General features: G+C 38.1%; 1 protein-coding gene across 2 annotated transcripts in view; it reads left to right on the forward strand.

The window, feature by feature from the left end:
• The window catches only part of LOC129732631 (uncharacterized), a 272,761-nt gene that overhangs the window by 227,462 nt on the left and 25,740 nt on the right, over nt 1–19,559 (forward strand). For both annotated transcript variants that reach the window (XM_055693652.1, XM_055693654.1), the window contains exons 4-6: nt 2,486–3,173; nt 16,484–16,660; nt 17,907–18,021. In XM_055693652.1, the coding sequence (XP_055549627.1) occupies nt 3,098–3,173; nt 16,484–16,660; nt 17,907–18,021 (368 nt within the window). In that variant the 5' untranslated portion in view covers nt 2,486–3,097. The remainder of the gene's footprint in view (nt 1–2,485; nt 3,174–16,483; nt 16,661–17,906; nt 18,022–19,559) is intronic.

Below are 19,559 nucleotides of genomic sequence, written 5' to 3' on the forward strand. Positions count from 1 at the left end.
AGAAAAACGCGTTTTTGTTATTTTAACCCAAATAATTATATTGTGATACAATTTCAACAAACTAGTCTGTCAATTTTATGAAGATTGATGTTTGAAAAAAGGCCCCATGGATTATACGAGTCGGTCCGTGGAAATTGATCCAGAAAAACCGCTACGCCAGTTTATGCGAATAAACATGTATTTTTCTCGCAGATTGTTCGCATAGCTTGGCGTAAAAACTTGACTACACACTTAAATTTTTTTGCCGGATCTCGGTAATTATTGCCGAGAACGGCACCACTGAGTGCTCGGTTAGAAAAAAAAAATGACAGCTGTCACATTTTTTCGAAAATCTCGGTTCAACCTAACTGAAGTTTCGGCACAAAATATTAACGAGCCGAAATATCAGTTAGGTGAACCGAGATTCACGAAAAAATGTGACAGCTGTCACTATTTTTTTAACCGAGCACTCAGTGGTGCCGTTCTCGGCAATAAATTACCGAGACCCGGCAAAAAATTTTAAGTGTGTACTTCCTACTCTGCCTCGCAGTTGATTCAGTTTTATCAATCGTGTTTCGGTCAAACGTCAGTTATTGTCCATCGGCAGTTTCAATTATACAAACACGCACAAACACACATACAAATACACACACACACAAACACATGCAAAAAGACTTACATTTACGCTGAGGTGGGTAATCGTTACATGGAAAAATGCAAACTTGACAGCACAGAGCCAGGACAAAGTTTTTCTTTGCTTCAATTTAGGCCCCCGGACAATGCTAAACCTGCCGGATATGGATTACTCGTGCCTCTGATTGGTGCATTACATATGCATGTACATAAATTTGTATGAAAATTAGTATAGAAAACTTTTGCGCATGTTTCTTCCTAGAAAGATATCGATCAATCCACTTCCGGTAGTGTCAGGATTGTTTGGGGCCCCAAATAGAACCTTAAAAACGTTCTGGCAAATCGATTAAGTTTACCCACCGTATTATACACACACGTTTTAATTATTACATCTGATGCAAATATCCACTAGTAGGGGGAAAGGACACGGTGACTTTACACCTTCCTGAGGCTGAGTGTTTTGTAAAAATATTCAAATACAATACAATTATTCAATTCCACTTTCCCCTTTACCCCGTTCCATGGAATATTTGTCAAATTAAACAACTTCACTTGGACAAACAGACAGCAGTTAGACAGTCGAATGAAACGACTTAACATAAACGATTGCACCTTGTATGGAGTGACGCCAGTTTTTGCAACCAATTGGCAGTTACGCCAAAACGTTTTTCCAATATTTCTCAAAAGTTTCAGAACAAAATGGTTTTCTTTTTGTTTGTAGTGTGTGCATCTTAGGTAAAGGAAGCTGAATCAACGAAAAAGTGCATTTTGGTCATTTTGGCTCTTAGTCAACTATGTAAACAGGGGCAGTATAGCAATATAACAGAACAATTGAATCGTTTGATCGTTTTGACTATCAACTAGAATATGGTTTCTAGATAATGGCAACCTTTTACAAGAGCAGCTGCAAAAATATTGTCAATATTGATGTTTGTCAAACAAATTATAATCCAGTAGCATTTCATCACAACAAGATGATGATTATGCTACATACTCACTGTCGAATTCTCTACTGTAGTTAGGCGAAACTATAGAAAAAACTAGATTTGTCACCATGACTTAGTTTCGATACTCTTGTATCTTTCACGTGCTCATGTTTCACTAGAGCATGTAATGTTGTGTTACGAAGGTTCAATCAATCACAACTCCAGTGATGCCACGTAACGTTTTGCGGAAAGGCATCAAGAAGATCATTATCCTTTAACCCACAGCAGTCACTGTGAAATTCCACCAATCGTTCCGTCCTATCTAGATGGCTGCAATCCCCATTACACGGATGGCTTCACCGATAAATTTTGTTCGCCCCAACAATTGCTTGTTAGCGCTTTCCACACCACGCCCCATCGTCGCCGCTTCTAAGGCTATAAATCTACTCGGTTTTGGTATTCGAAAAATTTGTGCGATAATGTTTAACACCGAATCTGCTGATTACGTTATTTCGTCTTTGTTACGCGTTTTTTAACAGGATGCCATTCCTGCGTTAGATAAAGGTCAGGGCACTTCTGATCACCACTTGAAATCCATTTAGGAGGAGTCAAGATAAGCTACGAATCGGTTGTGAGCTTTGGAGGATTGTTCTCCCTTTCTCGTATATGGTTGCTTATGCGAAGTAGAAATTATCTCATAAAATGGTTTAGATAAAATCCGAAAGCCATCATTGCAAACCGTTTTCTACATGTAGGGTAATATAGTAATTTTATTTATGAATTACATTATTGATTGAATCAAATCATACTAATTTGAGCACCAATTGCTAGAAGTTGCTAACTCGTGTCCCCATGTTACCTATAACCCCATGTGATTCATCTTTCATTGCTAGATCATATGTCAATCTTTTTTATCTCATTTTGTTTTGCTTTTGGCTTGATTTCAGATTAAATTCCAGCATCGGTAACGAGCAAGGTAGAATAATTCATCATCTACGGTTGCTGAGAATCGTCAGTATGGCGAAATGTGAAACGTGGAGCACATGGCACTGCTTACACGGATAATGTAATTTCATGATTACATGTTAACCGCTGATCCGAAAAGCGGTATCACTGGATGGAATCATCACACTCCGGATGTTATTGGATTACTGATTGAGCTGCACTGGTGGCGGAAAGCTGACACCGAGTGATAGATTGTGACTCAGGATTCCGGAGATGGTTGCTGTTACGTTCTTATGAGATATATTGATGTAAAGTGTTAAGTGTACACAATTCAGTGTTGGGCCTTTTTGGTGTTGGCTGTGATGTGGAACGGGAATAGTTGAGATACCACGACATGTTCACGCTAGGATTCTAGTTCACTAATACTGAATCAAAACACGCTGACTAGGTGCGGCAGGTATGAATCTGTGATGTGAGAGGAGGATATGTTTGAATAGGAGAGATCGAAATCAAAAATGAATTTTAAACCAGGACGGCCTTTAAATTGATCAAAACTAATTTCTGTAGAGAAGTGCACTACGACCGCTGCGTTGACCGTCGCAACACCAGTAACTATGGCAGCAGCTGAAGTACATATCAACGGCTTGGCAACACTCTCGTTCACCATTGTTGTATTACTAATCAAACACGGTAAGTTTTTTTTGTTACGTTGTCATAATTTCAGGAAAGGAATATGTCATACAAAAATATGCATAACTTTAAGGAAGGTTATATAAGAATTGTGTAAGTTTTATCTAAATTTCGTTTTTCCAAAGGGTCACGAAATTTGTTTGTGTTTTTTATTTTTTGTATTTGGTCATGAAGTGAACTTTTGTGGGAGCCCCAAAGTGTGGGAGTGCATGTATTTGGAAAAAGACTTAGTTATGGATTTTTAACAATATAGAACTGTGATTAGAGGCTATTGCAGATGCGCAGTACTGTGTTCGGATCGTTCTGCTAACAATCCTAAATCCATTTTTGAAAATTTACAACACTTCATCCAAAAGGATGTAACCTTATTGAAGAAGACGGTTACAGTTTAAGATCACAGCAGAATTTCGAACTTCATACTCTTGTCGGTCATCAGTTAACGTAAGCAGGAACAGAGTTTTCCCCAGTCGCACATCAGCAATATGCAACACGCGACAGTTGCACTCTTGGTATCTGCTCCCATCCGACACGAGAACGAGAACATTGTCTTCCTTTCTGTGAAAGCGAGCTGGTGGAGAACCAAAATGATTGATTGTCAACTCAACTTTCCATTAAAAGATACACCAATTATTATACCACAAGTTTGGGACAACCTTCACTTTTCGATCAAGACACTGGAGCTTAAAATATGTACAGGGGCAATGACATAATGTGCATTCTATGAAGGCACATTTTCCTTACACTTTATACGACGTGCCACTCTACAGAAGAAGGCCGTAGTATCACGTCGAAAATCATATTCAACAGTAATTGTTCATTTAAAAAAACGAAAGTCATTATCTTGGATTTAGAAATGACATTTGGATTTGCACTTTTATTTTGAAAAATGGTTTCTTATAAATCATTCATCGATAGCTACAACTTTGTCTCCCTTCCTGGCAGAGGTCGGAAAGCGTTACGACAACAGTGTTCGTCTTTTGATGCTAATACAGTGCTGTTTCGATTCAATCACGGTCAAAAAAACATTTTCCCGTGAATCTAGCGAAACTGTGGACTTGGTAAAATGATAAAAATTAATATTTTTGCAGGATTCCAATGCTCTTCAACAAAAAATACTATCTTCATCATTTCCTCGAATCCACAGCCTCGCTACATTCATCGGAAAGTGTTTTTTTGACCGTGATAAAGTCGAAATGGCACTGTTATCGGACGTTAAAATATATGAGAAATATGGCGGATGAGGTTGGACTCTCCATTTTGTGTTTCTATGAGAGTTATAACGACTTTGGTAGTATGAGATCGAGCATTGTCATGCTATAAAAACACTTTTTCGTACCTTTGCTCATATTAATCCTATCAATTCAAATTCACCAGCTCCCATGTATATTTTTTCTTTGGGTTGCTGTAATGAATCCATTTGTCATCATCCGTCACGATGCTGGGGAAGTTGTTCACAGCCAAAAACGACTCACAATAGTGTTGTGCTGTTCTTGTATTTGGCATGGGTCCTCAACGAGCAATTCCTCCAATTCAGCGTCTTCAAAGGTTTTGACTTTCCTTCATGCGGAAAGTAGTTAACAGTTGCGTTTGATGCTCACCAGCTATAGTTACGACATGCTCGTTTCTACAGAATCTTGGTTGCGAGAAAGCATCAGAAATAACGAAATAATTTCGGATTACACATTGTTTCGCTGTGTTAGTATTTCATCAACCAGTGGAAAAGATGATGGTGAGGGCGGTGAAAAATTATTTCCGCTGTGAGTTGGTCTTTCTGGCAATCCCGTCTTGAGAAGGTCGCGGTTTGCATAGAGTCTGTACACTGTTCGCTTTACGTAATCGTCAGTTACATTACTCCTAAAATGCATTTTAAGCCACCCAAAAATCTTTTGAGCAGCGCTTCTGTAACTTTGGGTGATTTTAATCTTCCTAATTTGAAATGGCAATTGGACGACGAGGTAAACGGCTACATTTCCTTAAATGTATCGACCGATCATGAAAAATTTCTTCTGGACCCGATGTTTGCATATGGCTTCTATTTACAAATCCAGCAACGTACATTGAGTCACAAACTACCATAATGTTTCCATATTGTGTTGCAAAGTCTTTGAGAAACATATATAGGCATCAGCACTCCTCATAGAGATTAAGAAGCAAATAGATACGGTGCACACTGTTTCCCAAGCTGCAAAAACGTGATCGAAATTATTCTCCATATTAAAGGAGTTGCAATTTTGTAATAATTCCACTTAACAGTGAGAACGAATTTTACTTTTCTCATTTTAGAATATAAAAATCCGCTTTGTTTGCCAAAGTTACAGTACATTTTGATAGAAAGAACTTTGTTCAAGCCATCATACGTCTATCTACCTATTGAAATGGACTTTTTTGAAGTTTTCTATAGATCATCCCTAATTTCGTTGAAGGAAATCCATTTTTATCTCACATATTTCCTTGGTTATTAATGAGTTTTACTTATATAATGCACTAATTTACGCTAAAAGGAAAGCCTTGGGGCTACATTCCGTATCGGAACTCGACCTTCTGTTTTACTTTACACAGACTTAGCAGCCGAATGTTAAGTGTACAGGAAAATTCCGGGGCTAGCGCTACGATCCTACTGACACTTACAGTCTCTCCCGAGCCGGACTCGAACATACGACGACGGCTTGTATTTACGCTAATAACTTTTAAAACATATAGATTTCGGATCCGTAGTATCCTTAACTAAGTTATTTTGCTGATTATTCTTCATTTTATAAAAGTTAAAGTTCTGTGATTGCATTTTTGTTCATTTTTTTGCAAATAAAAATCCACTTTGTTAAGTAAAGTTGTAGCACATTTTATAGGGAACAACTTTGTCGAAGACACCATACTTCACTCTAACAATTTAAATACACTATTATGCAGTACTATAAACTATTATGAAGTTTTCTGTAGAATGCCCCTCAGCATAAACTTTATTTGATGATATCATTAGCTTAGCCGTAGCAAACAACATTGTAGAATATTGAAAAATTGTAGAAAACCACTATAAAATGTTATATTGAAAATTTTTTTTTCCAGTGGCAATCTGTAGAAAACTTTGCAAAAGTCGGTTTGCGCAAAAGGCTTTCTTTGGACGACTCAGTTTGACTTTCGAACAATATCGCACGCTTAGCCTTGGGGCTAATAGCGGTCTCGATCAACTAGATTAGTTGAAAGAATTCGTTATCGATATTGTTTTTGGCACATTTTGCATGTGTAGGATAAGTACAACGATACATCGTGCCCCAGTGCTGAGTCGAGAAAATTTCCAGATCGAACCAAGATTTTTTTGTTCTATTTGGAGCCCCAAACAATCCTGAATTTATCGGAAGTCGATTGGTTCAGTCTCCGCTTGGCGCATGGCATTTCTATTTTATATGGAGATTTGTATGGAAAAACCAACGTTTTTGCATTTTCCATTCTAAAGAGCTCAAAGTGGCTTTAACCATAGGTTCCATGACTTCAAATGGTAGGTTTTTTGATACCTAACAACTTGGCCAAATACATCAAAGAGCTAGGGTGTCCCGAAAAAATACTGACGCTGTTCAAAGAAATTTATGTTGCAAATCATTTTTTCTGCCAACACTGCCAGTGTACCGGCTTTAGTCAGATTTCCATCAGAAGTAACCTCTGAAACACGTTGTAGATTCTACCTACGCCTAGAATATTGACTTGAATTTGTTTGTTTGATCCAGCTGAGTGTGTAAACTCGTTACGACAGATGATTTCTGATGGGAATCCTACTGGCGCCGGTACATTGGTAATGTTGGCAGAAAACAAGATTTTTTGCTTTTAAATCGACATACTCAACTTTGAACAGCTATAGCTCTTCTTAAGGACATCCTAGCTTTTCAGTGCCGTCTGCAAAGTTGTTAGGCATTCAAAATACTATACTTTTACATAAGGTAGTGCATTATTAGATCATTATTGAGCTCTCTAGAAAGGTAAATGCAAAAAAGTAGGTTTTCCCATATAAATTTTCATACAAATTTGAAATGCAATGCGCCGAGCGGGGACAAAACCAATCGACTTCCGGTAAGTCTAGAGTTGTTCGGGGCCCCAAAAGGAAAGCAAAAAAACGTGGTTCTGGAAAATCGATCACTTTTTCCCACCCTGATAAGTATTCCTTCTCGTCGTTTCCGAAACTATAATCATCTGGCTATTCGCTATCACAGATCCAACTAAAGGTGCAACAATCCTTTGGACATGGAACAATCCTCTGGTGTTTACGACAAGTTCGATTTTAACATGGCGAAAAGTGTTTTTCAAAACCGCACATTTAGAATACTGCCTGTGATCGCATAATTGTAACATTCAACATTTTATGGATTTCGCGCTTTGCATTGGAAAATTTACCTACTTTTTACAAAGCGTAAATAACCGCGTAATTGTCACACTACTTAACCTTTTTAGTTATTTGTCGAAAAACCTTCATTTAAATCCAGAATAGTGGGCAGAATAGTTTAGTTGAAGGGTATCAAAAATTGACCAACATCAATTTGCCGCATTATTTTTATCGTGTATCAAAAAAAACTTAACACTTCTCATTTTAAAAATGTATGTATAGTATCATGCCTTATGTTCGATTTTGACATTTGTTTCTCAGTTGTGAAAACGGCATCGAAGCAAGAGAAGCAACGCTTCGAAATTTTGGTCGCGCATCGCAAAAATCCGAACTACTCGCAAACCAAATAAGCAAAATTGTTGAATGTGGCCAAATCAACCATTACCAACGTAATAAAAGTGTTCGGAGAACGTTTGCTGACTGCCAAAAAGCAGGACCAGGAAGAAATCCAAATTCGTCAGCAGTTTCAAGCGAAATCCCAACCATTCTTACCGAGATGTCGAAAGACATTAAGCTGTCGAAGCTTGCAAAGAAATATCTCTGTTTCTGTGGTTTGAAAAGCCACATTTTCATCGTAAGACACAACACAACTTGATGGAAGGAGCCAAGAGAAAGGACGGCTCAAAAGGAAGCTTGAGTCAATATTTTTGCATTGTTCTGTGCGAATTGAACATGACAAAGAAACATGATTTGATTTTTAATAAAAACCTAAATTAATCCACCTAGCGGTCAGACCCGGCCTTTCTCATTCAAACTTATTATTTGTAAAAATAGATTTACATGAACGCTTCAATCCAATAAATGTATATTCACTCTTTAGGTTCTAAAAAATTGATGTTGTAATCTATACATATCAAAATGCAGTCCGGTTTGTCTGTCTGTCTGATCCATATAGGTTCGAAAACTACCAAATAAAGGTTCCTATGAGAGTTTGAGACCCCTTCCTCTTCTGGAAGGGAGTGGTCCCATACAAATTAAACATAAATTTCTGCACAACTCAAGAACAAACCAAGCAAATGAATCCGAATTTGGCATGTGGATGTTTTAATGGGTAACAAAAATGTCCATAATAGTTGGACGCCCCTCCCTTTTCTGGAAGGAAGGGGTTCCATACAAATGAAACACAAATTTCGGTACATCTCGAGAACTAACCATCTAAATGGAACCAAAATTGGTAGGTGAATGTTTTTAGAGGTAACGAATATGTGCATAATGGTTTGACACCCCGCCCTTTTCTATGAGGGAGGGGTCCCATACAAACGAAACACAAATTTCTCACAGCTCAAGGACCAATGTAGAAAATACAACCAAATTTGGTATGTGAAAGTTTTTAGTGGTAACAAATATGTTCCATAATCGACCTCAGGCAACATTTTGGATCGAAAGTGGCAACATGCGGTTTCTGGAAAACAGCAAAAAATGGCCGATTTCCACCCAATATAACCAAATACCACCTAACATGGGTATTTCCGGAATCGTAATGATGCACTGGAGCCACAAATCGACTTCAGACAACATTTCGAATTGTAAGATGGTAACTTCCGGTGTCTGGCAAACAGCCAGGAATCAGCAAATAACATTTAATATGAATATTTTCGGAACCAGAATTACGCCCAGATGACAGAAATTGATTTCATAGGCAATTTCAAAGTCCAGAATGACGACTTTCTGTTTCTGAAAAACAGCCTAAAGTGACCAAATATCACCCAATATGAGTATCTCCGGAGCCAGAATGTTGCAAGAAGCTAAAAATTGACCTCAGACACCATTATGAATTGTAGGATGGCAACTTCTGGTTTCTTGAAAACAGTCAAAAATGGCCGATTCCCGTCTAACATGAGTATCTTCAGATCTAGAATGATACACAGCAGCTGAAATCGACCACATACCCTATTTTGGATTCTAGGTTGGCGACTTCCGGCTCCTGGGAAACAGCCGAAAATGATCGAATAACACCCAATATGGGTGTTGCAGCTGCGAGCAGGGCCTTCTACGGACTACGTAACCACCTAAGGTCCCGTAGTTTGCAAACTCGCACAAAACTAGTGCTGCATAGGACGCTGACACTCCCGGTGGCCCTTTACGGCATGAAGCATAGACGCTGAAGGAAGCTGATTGACGTGTGCTCAGAGTTTTTGAGCGTAAAGTTCTGCGATCGATACTTGGCGGTAAACTGGAAGATGGAGTATGGTGCAGACGCATGAATCACGAGTTGTACCAGGTATACAAACATGCTGATATAGTGAAGGTAATACAGAGGGGCAGGCTTCAGTGGGCTGGACATGTAGCCAGAATGCCTGACGAGAGAGTCACCAAAACTATCTTCGGTAGAGAACCAGAAAGAGGCCATCGACCGTGGTAGGTCTCGCACGCGGTGGATGTGCGCCGTGGAAGAAGATGCACGATCTGCTGGAGTACGAGGAGACTGGAGAACGGCTGCCCAAGACAGAAGAAGCTGGACATCCCTAATTCGTTCGGCCCTAGACCGGTTAACGTTCCGTTAGCCAACAAAGGAAGTATGGGTGTTTCTTCAACCAGAATGACGCTTAAAGACCAGAAATTATCTTAAATCCCCGTTTTGAAATCCAAGATGGCGACTTCCGGTTTGTGAAAAACAGTCTAAAATAACCAAAAACCATCCAATACGAGTATCTCTGGAACCAGAATGATGCAATGAGCTAACAATTGACCACAGGCACCATTTTGAATTGCTAAATGGTAACTTCTAGGAAACAGTCGAAAATGACCGAATAATACTCAATATGGATATTTCCGTAATCGAGATGATGCATAGAAACCAAACATTGACCCTAGACACCATTTTGAATTCAAAGACGATCACTTTTAGTTTCTGGAAAACAACCAATATGGGTATTTCCGGTGTCAGATTGATGCCAGAAAATCTGCTGAAAATGACCGAATACCACCCAATATGAATATATTGAGAAATAAGGCGATGTACAGAAGCCAAAAGTCGAGGATGTTGTCATTTTGATAAAATCAATCATTTCAAACAATTTGTTATTTGACTTTGATCATATCCTATGGCCGATTCGTCGTGCATTTGCAGACTTTGAACACATCGCAAAGAATCAATGAATTTGGAACGTTCAAATAGTACGATACCACATTCAAATCATGTCGAGGCCACATATAACGATCAAAGCAGGTACTGTTTTAAATAGTCTTTGAATTTCTTTTCTTTCCATAACTTTTGAGCCACTTATCAAATTGTTATGAAGTTTGTTATTTGTAAGTTTGAGAGATGACTCGTTCGTATGACACTAGTTATGTTCAAATAATTCATGTAATCATTGAGATAATAGACTTTTGTTGTTTTATTAACAATTTAATACATAACGGTTGCTTAAGTTCGATTATGATCGAATGAAATGGGATGGATAGGGCAGCCAAACTTTGAAACCACGTGTTCAATAATAATTCCTCAGTTAGCTCTTAACTAGGGCATTCATCTGATAATAATATTGATCAAATCGGTTGTGTAGTTTCTGAGATAATGAAGTTTCGTGATTTTCACATTTCGGTACATTACAGACGAGGTTACAGTTCGATTATAGTAAAAATCAATAGGGTGGTATGAGTCAGCTAGACTTTTTATTTGACACTAATTTTGTGGAAATCGGGTCAGCCATCTCTGAGAAAAGTGAGTGAGTCCATGTAGTCTTCGGAATATGTTTCTTTTCATAGCTGGATTTCACATTTTTAAACATAACAGGCAAAGTAATGGTCCGATTGCAGAACAAATCAATAAGGTGTTATGGGGCAACTAGACCTTCTATTTTACACTGATTTTCTGAAAATCGGTCCAGTCATCTCTGAAAAACATGAGTGAGATTAAATAGTCTTCAGAACACGTTTCTTTTCATAACTTTTGAACCACGAGTTCAATCTTCATTAAATTCGAAAGTTAAGGGTATTTCAGGTAACCCGTTCATTTGAAACCAATTTTGTTCAAATCGGTTGTGTGGTTTAAGAGATAATGATGTTAAATGCTTTTTACATTTTGATACATAACCTCCAAACTAAAAATCCGATTACAATAAAATTGAACAGGGTCTTATAGGACAGCAAGATCTTTCATTTGCAATTGTTTTAATGAAAATTGTTCCAGTCATCTCTGAGAAAAGTGAGTGAGAATAAAAATCTGCACACACACACACACACACACACAAACACACACACACAAACACACACACACAAACACACACACAAACACACACACACAAAACACACAAACATAAACACACACACAAACACACACACACACAAACACACACACAAACACACACACATACACATACACACACACACACACACACACTCGCACATACATACAGAAAATGCCCTTTGGAGCACTTCAATATCTTCGGTTTTGCAAGTGGTTGCTATATCTTTCTAGGAGACAGGCAAAAATGATCAATTTTTACACATTTTGGTTTGACCAATTGTCAATCGTAACACTCTGTGGGGTATTGTTATCGAAGAAGGTGATGATAAAAAAAATAAACCTTGAAGTTGTCGTCTTTAAAGTGACTAGTTCGCTTATTGCAGCATTTCCTTCAACTTTTTTGGCGTAGAGTTACGTTTTACGGCAACATTGGAGTGCAAATTAAAAAACCGAAAAAGTTGAAAGCCTCACGAAATTGTCCTCTTTCAAATGCTTAAAACTCAGTCAGCTTCAAACAAATTTCCTTTATTCTTACAACCATCGATTGAAAATTTATGTGTTCGTCCTCCAGAATGCAGAAAATTGTGATTATTTGATACTGAAACTATTGTGATTTTGAATTATGTAGAGCCTTGTTAAACACATTTTTATTGTCTTTCCGATCACGGTTGTCAACCTTTTACGTAGCTAGATTTTGTATCTCTCGTCTGTGTGGAAGTCTGGGGAAGCACCGTAATACACACATGTCCTTTATGAAAACTAAATCCAACAAATCCATCATGTAATAAATTAATAAAAATAAAATTCCAATACATTAAAAAATAATAGCCGTTTGTGCTGTAGATAAAATAGAGTTTTACAACCATACGCAATGTTTTGGTGAATAGTAGAAAAATTTAACTACTTCACAATCAGATGATTTTAGGGCGCTAAGAAGCGCCATTGGTGTGTCGCAATAATGACACCCGACAATTAGGTTAATTTCTCGTCATGGCAGATTGCCATTTTCACATGACGTGAGATGATTCTCGTTGTTATCTCGGCAGCATTTTCTAATATTTTCAGAACTTTATCAGCTACTAAGTGTTGGATAACAGCTAGCAGATAGACGACCGCTTCAGCACTAGTCAATATTCTTCGCACCGCAGACGATGAATTCGACCTACCGGGAATTGAAGTCCGGCAGTAGATGGAAAAGGTTTTGCTTTTCCTTTCCTTTCCGTGACCAGCCTTTACCATTGCAAAGTCTTGGGAATAGCGATGAAGTTTCCGTTGTTGCCTTTTATACCAGATTTTGAAGAGTAACTCTTATAGAAGGATGAGCCTCGTAGACGACAAAATGAGAAAGACAAATCATTTGTTTGCCGTTTTCGATAGCTGTACTGGTCGTAATCGAAAAATAAGCGCTAAGGAAAGAAGCTAAAGTACAATGCGCGAGTGGTGGAATTTTTTTCAACTATTTCATAACCGAATAGTTTTTGGGCTCTAAAACGTATGGTTCATAGGACCTTGTAGAAGAGGCATCCTTGCATTATCGGAACACATTTATCTTTGAAAAAAATTGAAATGCTCCTTAAACCTTCTAGAATTATTTTGATATTTTTCCATCCTGGATTTTTTGCTAAAATTTATGTCATAACATCAAGTTTCAATACTAAAAATGAAGAAAAGATCCAACTTGTTTATAAATCGTTCGAAATTTGGTCCTTTTTGGAAGTTTTTATTGGGGGAAAAATGCTCTTTCCGTGTATTTTTTTTCCTGAGCACAATTGGTTCCCTATAACTTGTTCTTAAATATTTTTCCAACAACTGAAAGTTTTTGAGCTGCAATGCTTGGAGTAAACTTAAATGCGAGTACCCTCTTAAAACATTGGCGTCAATTTACCAATTTCAATATAGGTCATGTAGCTTTCAGTGTCTAGCATGATTCGCTCATTGCATGCATCATAAGATGAAGATTTTCCTCCTTTGAATGGGTACGACAGTGACTGTTGCAGTTGCGGTCGTTGTTCAATATCTCGAATGCAATCAAGCGTATTTTAATTTTACATTTACTTTCACGACGCTTGTTCGCATGTTCGTGGAGTATTATATTTGCCATTTACCCAAATATGTTGAAAGGTTCCTCTTGCTGAAATGAAATAAATGCTACGTGAGTGCAAGCAGGCAACTGAATATATTATTCAAAAGCCTGAACCGACACTGCGGCCCGAAGAACATAAAGTGAATCGTGTTGCAGCGCCCCGAACCGGAGATTCGAAACGAAAACTGTTATGGGCGGCAAAACGAACCTACACACTAAACTCGTCTTGTTACCGGAATGTTTCTGATTACGGTGTACCTAACCACGACATGGGCCCACCACCTGCTTCAAATCTGTACCAAGTGGAGTTCCTGTTCCTTTTTTCGAGTGGGTTGATGGATGAAATTTTTCGGGCAATCATAAAAATGCTGCTGTAGGCACTTAGGCAGGCAATGGTAGTAAAAACGGCATTGAAAAATTTGATAGGAAGAAAAGAAAATTTAATATTTTTCTCTGCAGACTGAACAGTTGTGCGGTATGGAAAGTAATCGGGAGCTGGCACATGGACGTGTTTTGCCAGAGTACTGAGTGCTGCTTCTCATTCATCCGTCTAGTAGACTGCGCAACAAACCAGGATCATTTGTTCGTGACATGCAAGAACCGTGTACCGTGTAGTTGTGTGTTTTGCGACTCTTTTGATGTTTCCGTTTTTATGAATTTTGGCTTTTCACAATTTTTTTCTTCTCTTTTACTGGATTTTTGAGTCGAATCTAACAACACTAATGAAATGTTATTTTTAAGATTAACAAATCTAAATTAGTAAATTTCGTGACTAAAGACTCCTAACTATATTCACTGCGTCGCCTAGTGTAAGCCTCCCCAACTGACAGTTATTGAAGTTTGACAGTGAAAGGATTGCGCTCGTCAAAGAAATAATACTGAATATCCACATTAGTATTCTTCAAAAAGCAATAAAAACACAGCTCTGTGCACTTGAATAACAAATAGAATGTGCACTTTGCTGCACACGTTTAAGATTGTTGGTCAGCACTGAGCAGTATTGGAGAAAACTTTGTAATGATGCAATGAATTGACATGGACACCCAAGCAGGAGGTTTCAAATCGCATAAAGCATGCGCTTTGAATGTGCAAGATAACGGAGCTTGTACATTCAAAACTTTTGTGCTTTGAACGTACTTAGTGAAAATTTGTACCAAAACGGACGCTTCTTGTAGTTATAGATATAGTAATCATTCCCTTCAATTGTGATATCAATTAGATTATCCCAAAAAGCGATTAGTTGCCAATTTGCCAATACATTCATGTATATAATTAATTATTTGACAATTATTTAGAAATTGTCAAATGTAGAGTCATGTTCAAAATCAGTTCCAAAAACTTCTTAAATTCTAATATGAGTGGTCTGATTAGTATATCTATATAAAAACCGTTGTAGTTGATTATACGTCGCTAGATTACCTCTCTAAACCATCGAAATTTGAGCCTTTTTGAAAAAAATGGTTCGATTTTTGAATGTTTAACGAGATGTTCCTAATTTAAATAAAGTCCTGACGCTAACAAAACTTTATTGGATTCCGAAAGGGTGCACTGCCAAGCAATGGGCGAATGCGAAATGGAAATAAAAAACAAAATGAATAAAAATAAACACGAAACGAAAAATTGTCCCTGAGGTTATGTTTTCCATTTTTTTTATTCGGTTCCACAAGGTTTTCCGCAGGCTATGATCACGAAAAAGACTAGCAGCAAGGATAAAATGAAAACAGGAAAAGCATGTTCGCTAGTAGAGATGGAATACATTTGACTTTCAGGCACTGATGGAAACGGGCTTCGATGCTGAAATAGTTTCATTCTATTATTCACGGTGAATTCATAGAGAACAAAAAGTTCTATAATATATTTACGGTCTGGGCACAGACAAACAGACGTCCCTCTTCGAAGAAAAATCCTGAAAAATCTTCGTCCTTATTCGAAACGTTACACTAGTGCGCCACCATGTGAGCTTATTGCCTACTAACTTATTTTCGTAAAACGGTTTTTGTCTTTGCTAATGGATGTGAACGCTTGCCCTTATAATACCAGCGGCATTACTGACGGTTTTTGTCTTCGATAATGAATGTGCTCTCTTGCTTGTAGCGACACTACCGGCATTATTGCCCACTAAGCAAAATTTTGAAAATAATCGTTATTTTTCTGGTCGATGAAATCGTCATCGATTGGCACGTCTGTTTGTCTGTGGTCTGGGTTTTGTCTACACCGCTACATTTTTTACTCTGCTAGCTTTCGCAATTATTTATTTCCAAATGCAAGGAAAGTGGATTTGGTATTGTGGGTCGACCAGTAATGAGGAGATTTGTCGTTTTTTACCAACTATCGATTTATCCAGGCGGAATGATTGCGCCTTGTAATTGTGAAACCGAAGAATAGCGATGATAAATTGAAAGCATAAATTATTCGTATCTCTCAAGAGAGGGAAAGTCTGCATAATTAATTGCTTGAAAGATACGTCACACAAAGTCCATTTAATTGCCTAAAAAGCGGAAAAAATACCTCATTCATAGATCAATTAGCAGCACGTTCCACTCGTTGGACAACCAAATAAACTATAAATGCCCAACAGTGTAATCATTGGTTTCACACCAGCCGGTGTGCAACTCACCCCGGGGTCAAATTCAATAAATTATGTTTAACATTCCATTCTCCGCTTTCAGCCCACGGGATTGATTGCTTCAAATGTGTATCGATGAACGGTGCGAATAAAGCGTGCGATGACCCATTTCACAACAATTTCTCGACCGCCATCCTGGAGTCACCGTGTATGGGCGGACGGAAGGGCCGGGATGGACTCTTTCCTGCTACGTCCTGCATCAAAATTGCTGGCTATTACGGTGAGTATCTACGTTTGATGTTGTGATGCATCATAGTCTCTTTATATATCTAACGGTAGATAGATGAACTTTGGATAATCGAGTTGAAATCTCACGAGTCAGCATTACATGGATCAATGGTTATCGAACCTGTCTCTACGAAGACCGACTTTATGACTAACATTCACCTTTTCCTGTCAAAGCATGTCATTTCCAATCATTATTTTGCAATGTCCATTGAATCTGGGCAATAACGAAATGGTAACGCAATGGCTATGGTAGTTTAAGGACTATTCAACAATACTTTTGTCAACACGCCGTACTCTCCAATAACTTTGTACCTTTTTTATAAGTAATAATTTTTTAAAGTAGTCGTTCAAGCGTTTGACACTTCCCAGAAAGGATCGTTAGATTACGTTCTCACGAAAAGCTAAGATAGATTTTGTAGTCTAGGACAAGGTAAACTTAAATTATGTTGCACTTAAATTAAAAATACATCAACCATCTACAGAATTTATTCACATACTTATTTTGCAATAACAATCCTTAAAGATAAGAGCACGAAAACCTTCTCACAAATACCCTTTCAATGTGGCATTCTCCCTTTATTCGGTGTGCCATTTAATCATCACTCCGTATTACGTAAACTTCATTACTGGTAAACTGTATAAAATTGCATCCTGCTAAAAGATTTCCATACGTGTGTATGGGTACGACACAAGAGGATGAAGCTAGTTAACATCATTTTATTGAAACAGCACATCCTCCTCCGCATCAGTGATGCGGCATCACAACACAACAGCTCGACTCTCGACGAGGGATGATTTCCACAGTTCATGTATCTGTCAGTGATGTCAGTGAAAATGTGAAATGTGTATGCCCCCACACACTTGTGCGGCCCATATTCAGCGTGAAAAGCATGAAAGGGGTTTGACTTCCGTTCACGTCAGAAATCTCACTCCAATCTACTGTGTCCCGGTGCGCGCGGACTGAAGTCGAGCTGTGAAACATGCTTTACATCATTATCTGTTTCCCCACTCCAAACAACCACCGCCCGCCAACAAAGAGACCCTAACGACATTCCCTCGGACCTAAACATGTCACCGTACATTGAATAAATTTGTTATATTGACTCACGACAGTAGGTACAATATACACGCACGGTTACTCCCGGTTCCGGTTGAAAGTCGATGTTAAATGTTTGATTGATCAGCACTCTCATCCTGCCTTTTCCGCTTTCTCTCTCTCTCTCATCCTGCCATTGCAGACGACACCGGCGAAACCATTACCGTTCGAGGATGTGCCCTGGACAGTGGAACACTGACTACCGATACGGAAATCATTCGGATGTCCCACTGCGGTCGGTTCTTCTATGACGATAGGTAAGGCCAACGTCCGGTCGGTGTTGAATGTTCATGTGCGCGGAATATCCGCAGCAGGCGGTGTGGACCACCGTGGATTTTTGTTATAAATTTTAGGACTAATAACCTACATTTATTTATTCATTATGTTCAAATGTTTTTTTTTTTGAGACCATTCGCGGGTAACCGTTAAGGATGGGGCACTTGCAAACATTCGTTTCTCATCAAGTTTTTTGCAACTAAAATTTTAGTATGGTAAGGTGTGCCATGTTAGACATAAACACGTTAGTCATAATATCGTCAGCCATAACCGTTTTCTAGACCAATTTTCCTAAAATTTTAAACTGTTAAAAAACTTACTCTCTAATAAAACTTAGAATCTTTCAATTACTCAATAAATAATCTAAGCAACCAGGTGGCACACTCTCGTTAAGGGCTTCAAAGCAACTTACAGAGCAACTTAAAATAAAAATATACAGCTAACTGTTTGGAAATAATCTCTAAAATCTAAAAGCGGTTCTCCTAACCAGCCTTAGAAAATGTACTGTACTACGACAGCTGTCAGACGACATTGATGTTCTTCTTCAACGACAGTAACAGCAATAAAATAACAGGCTTGTTGTAACAGAGGAAGTGTTTTAGTGCCGAATCAAAAACTACTTTAAACTGCAATTGTGAATCGGCTCAATCACGCGACGATTCTATATTCATATCCAGATTTTCAAAGTTGTTAACGAAAAATTGATATGATATTAAAAAAGTAACACATGACAGTTGCTTAAACGCGGAAAAATTTCCGCATGAATCGCGTCTACTCTGAAATCCACGTGAACAAATTTGATGGTGACAATTTTTAATCATGCCTGCTAAATACTTTAAAGAAAGACACCCTTCTTAATAACAATTTTTTCTTCGACTTTTTTCTAAATAAACAAATATTTTTGAATGTTGACACCTAAATAAAAAAATAATATAGTTACTTTTTAGAATTTTTTAGTCTTAGATTTAACATATTTAGTATTTTGTATTAACCTGAAAATTTTTTCAACATTTTTAATCGTTTATTAGGGTTCCAAAAAATCTTTTCGAATTTTATTCACGATAGCTTTCTAAAGTTTTGTCTCCACGAAAAAAATTCTAACGAATTTAAAAAAATCACAGGAGGGTTGTGTGCAAAGCCACGACCGCAAGGATGAAGTAGAATACTTTTACAAGAAAACCCGGCTGCTTGCGTGTCAGTCATTTTTTAATTTGTTGTTTAATTCAATATCGGATAAGATACCGATCACATCTAGGCGTTATCACTGACAGTGCGAATAAAGTATTCCTTGTGATAAAATAAACTGTGAAAAGCTGATTTAACACTCAATACTAGACGGCTCATGTGTTATCAAAATGAGTCAGCTGGCTCAGCTGCTATCGATGCTGAGATCCGCTGCAACTAGTGCACCATCCATTGCCATGCCACAGCTGTGGCCGCTATCCGCCTGGTATCCACTGCACTGCTACTGCTGCTGCTAAGGGAAGACTGCTGTTGTTGCTGTCTAGAACTATTATGT

The sequence above is a fragment of the Wyeomyia smithii genome, chromosome 3 (genome assembly GCF_029784165.1).
Source record: "Wyeomyia smithii strain HCP4-BCI-WySm-NY-G18 chromosome 3, ASM2978416v1, whole genome shotgun sequence".
Lineage (NCBI taxonomy): Eukaryota > Metazoa > Arthropoda > Insecta > Diptera > Culicidae > Wyeomyia > Wyeomyia smithii.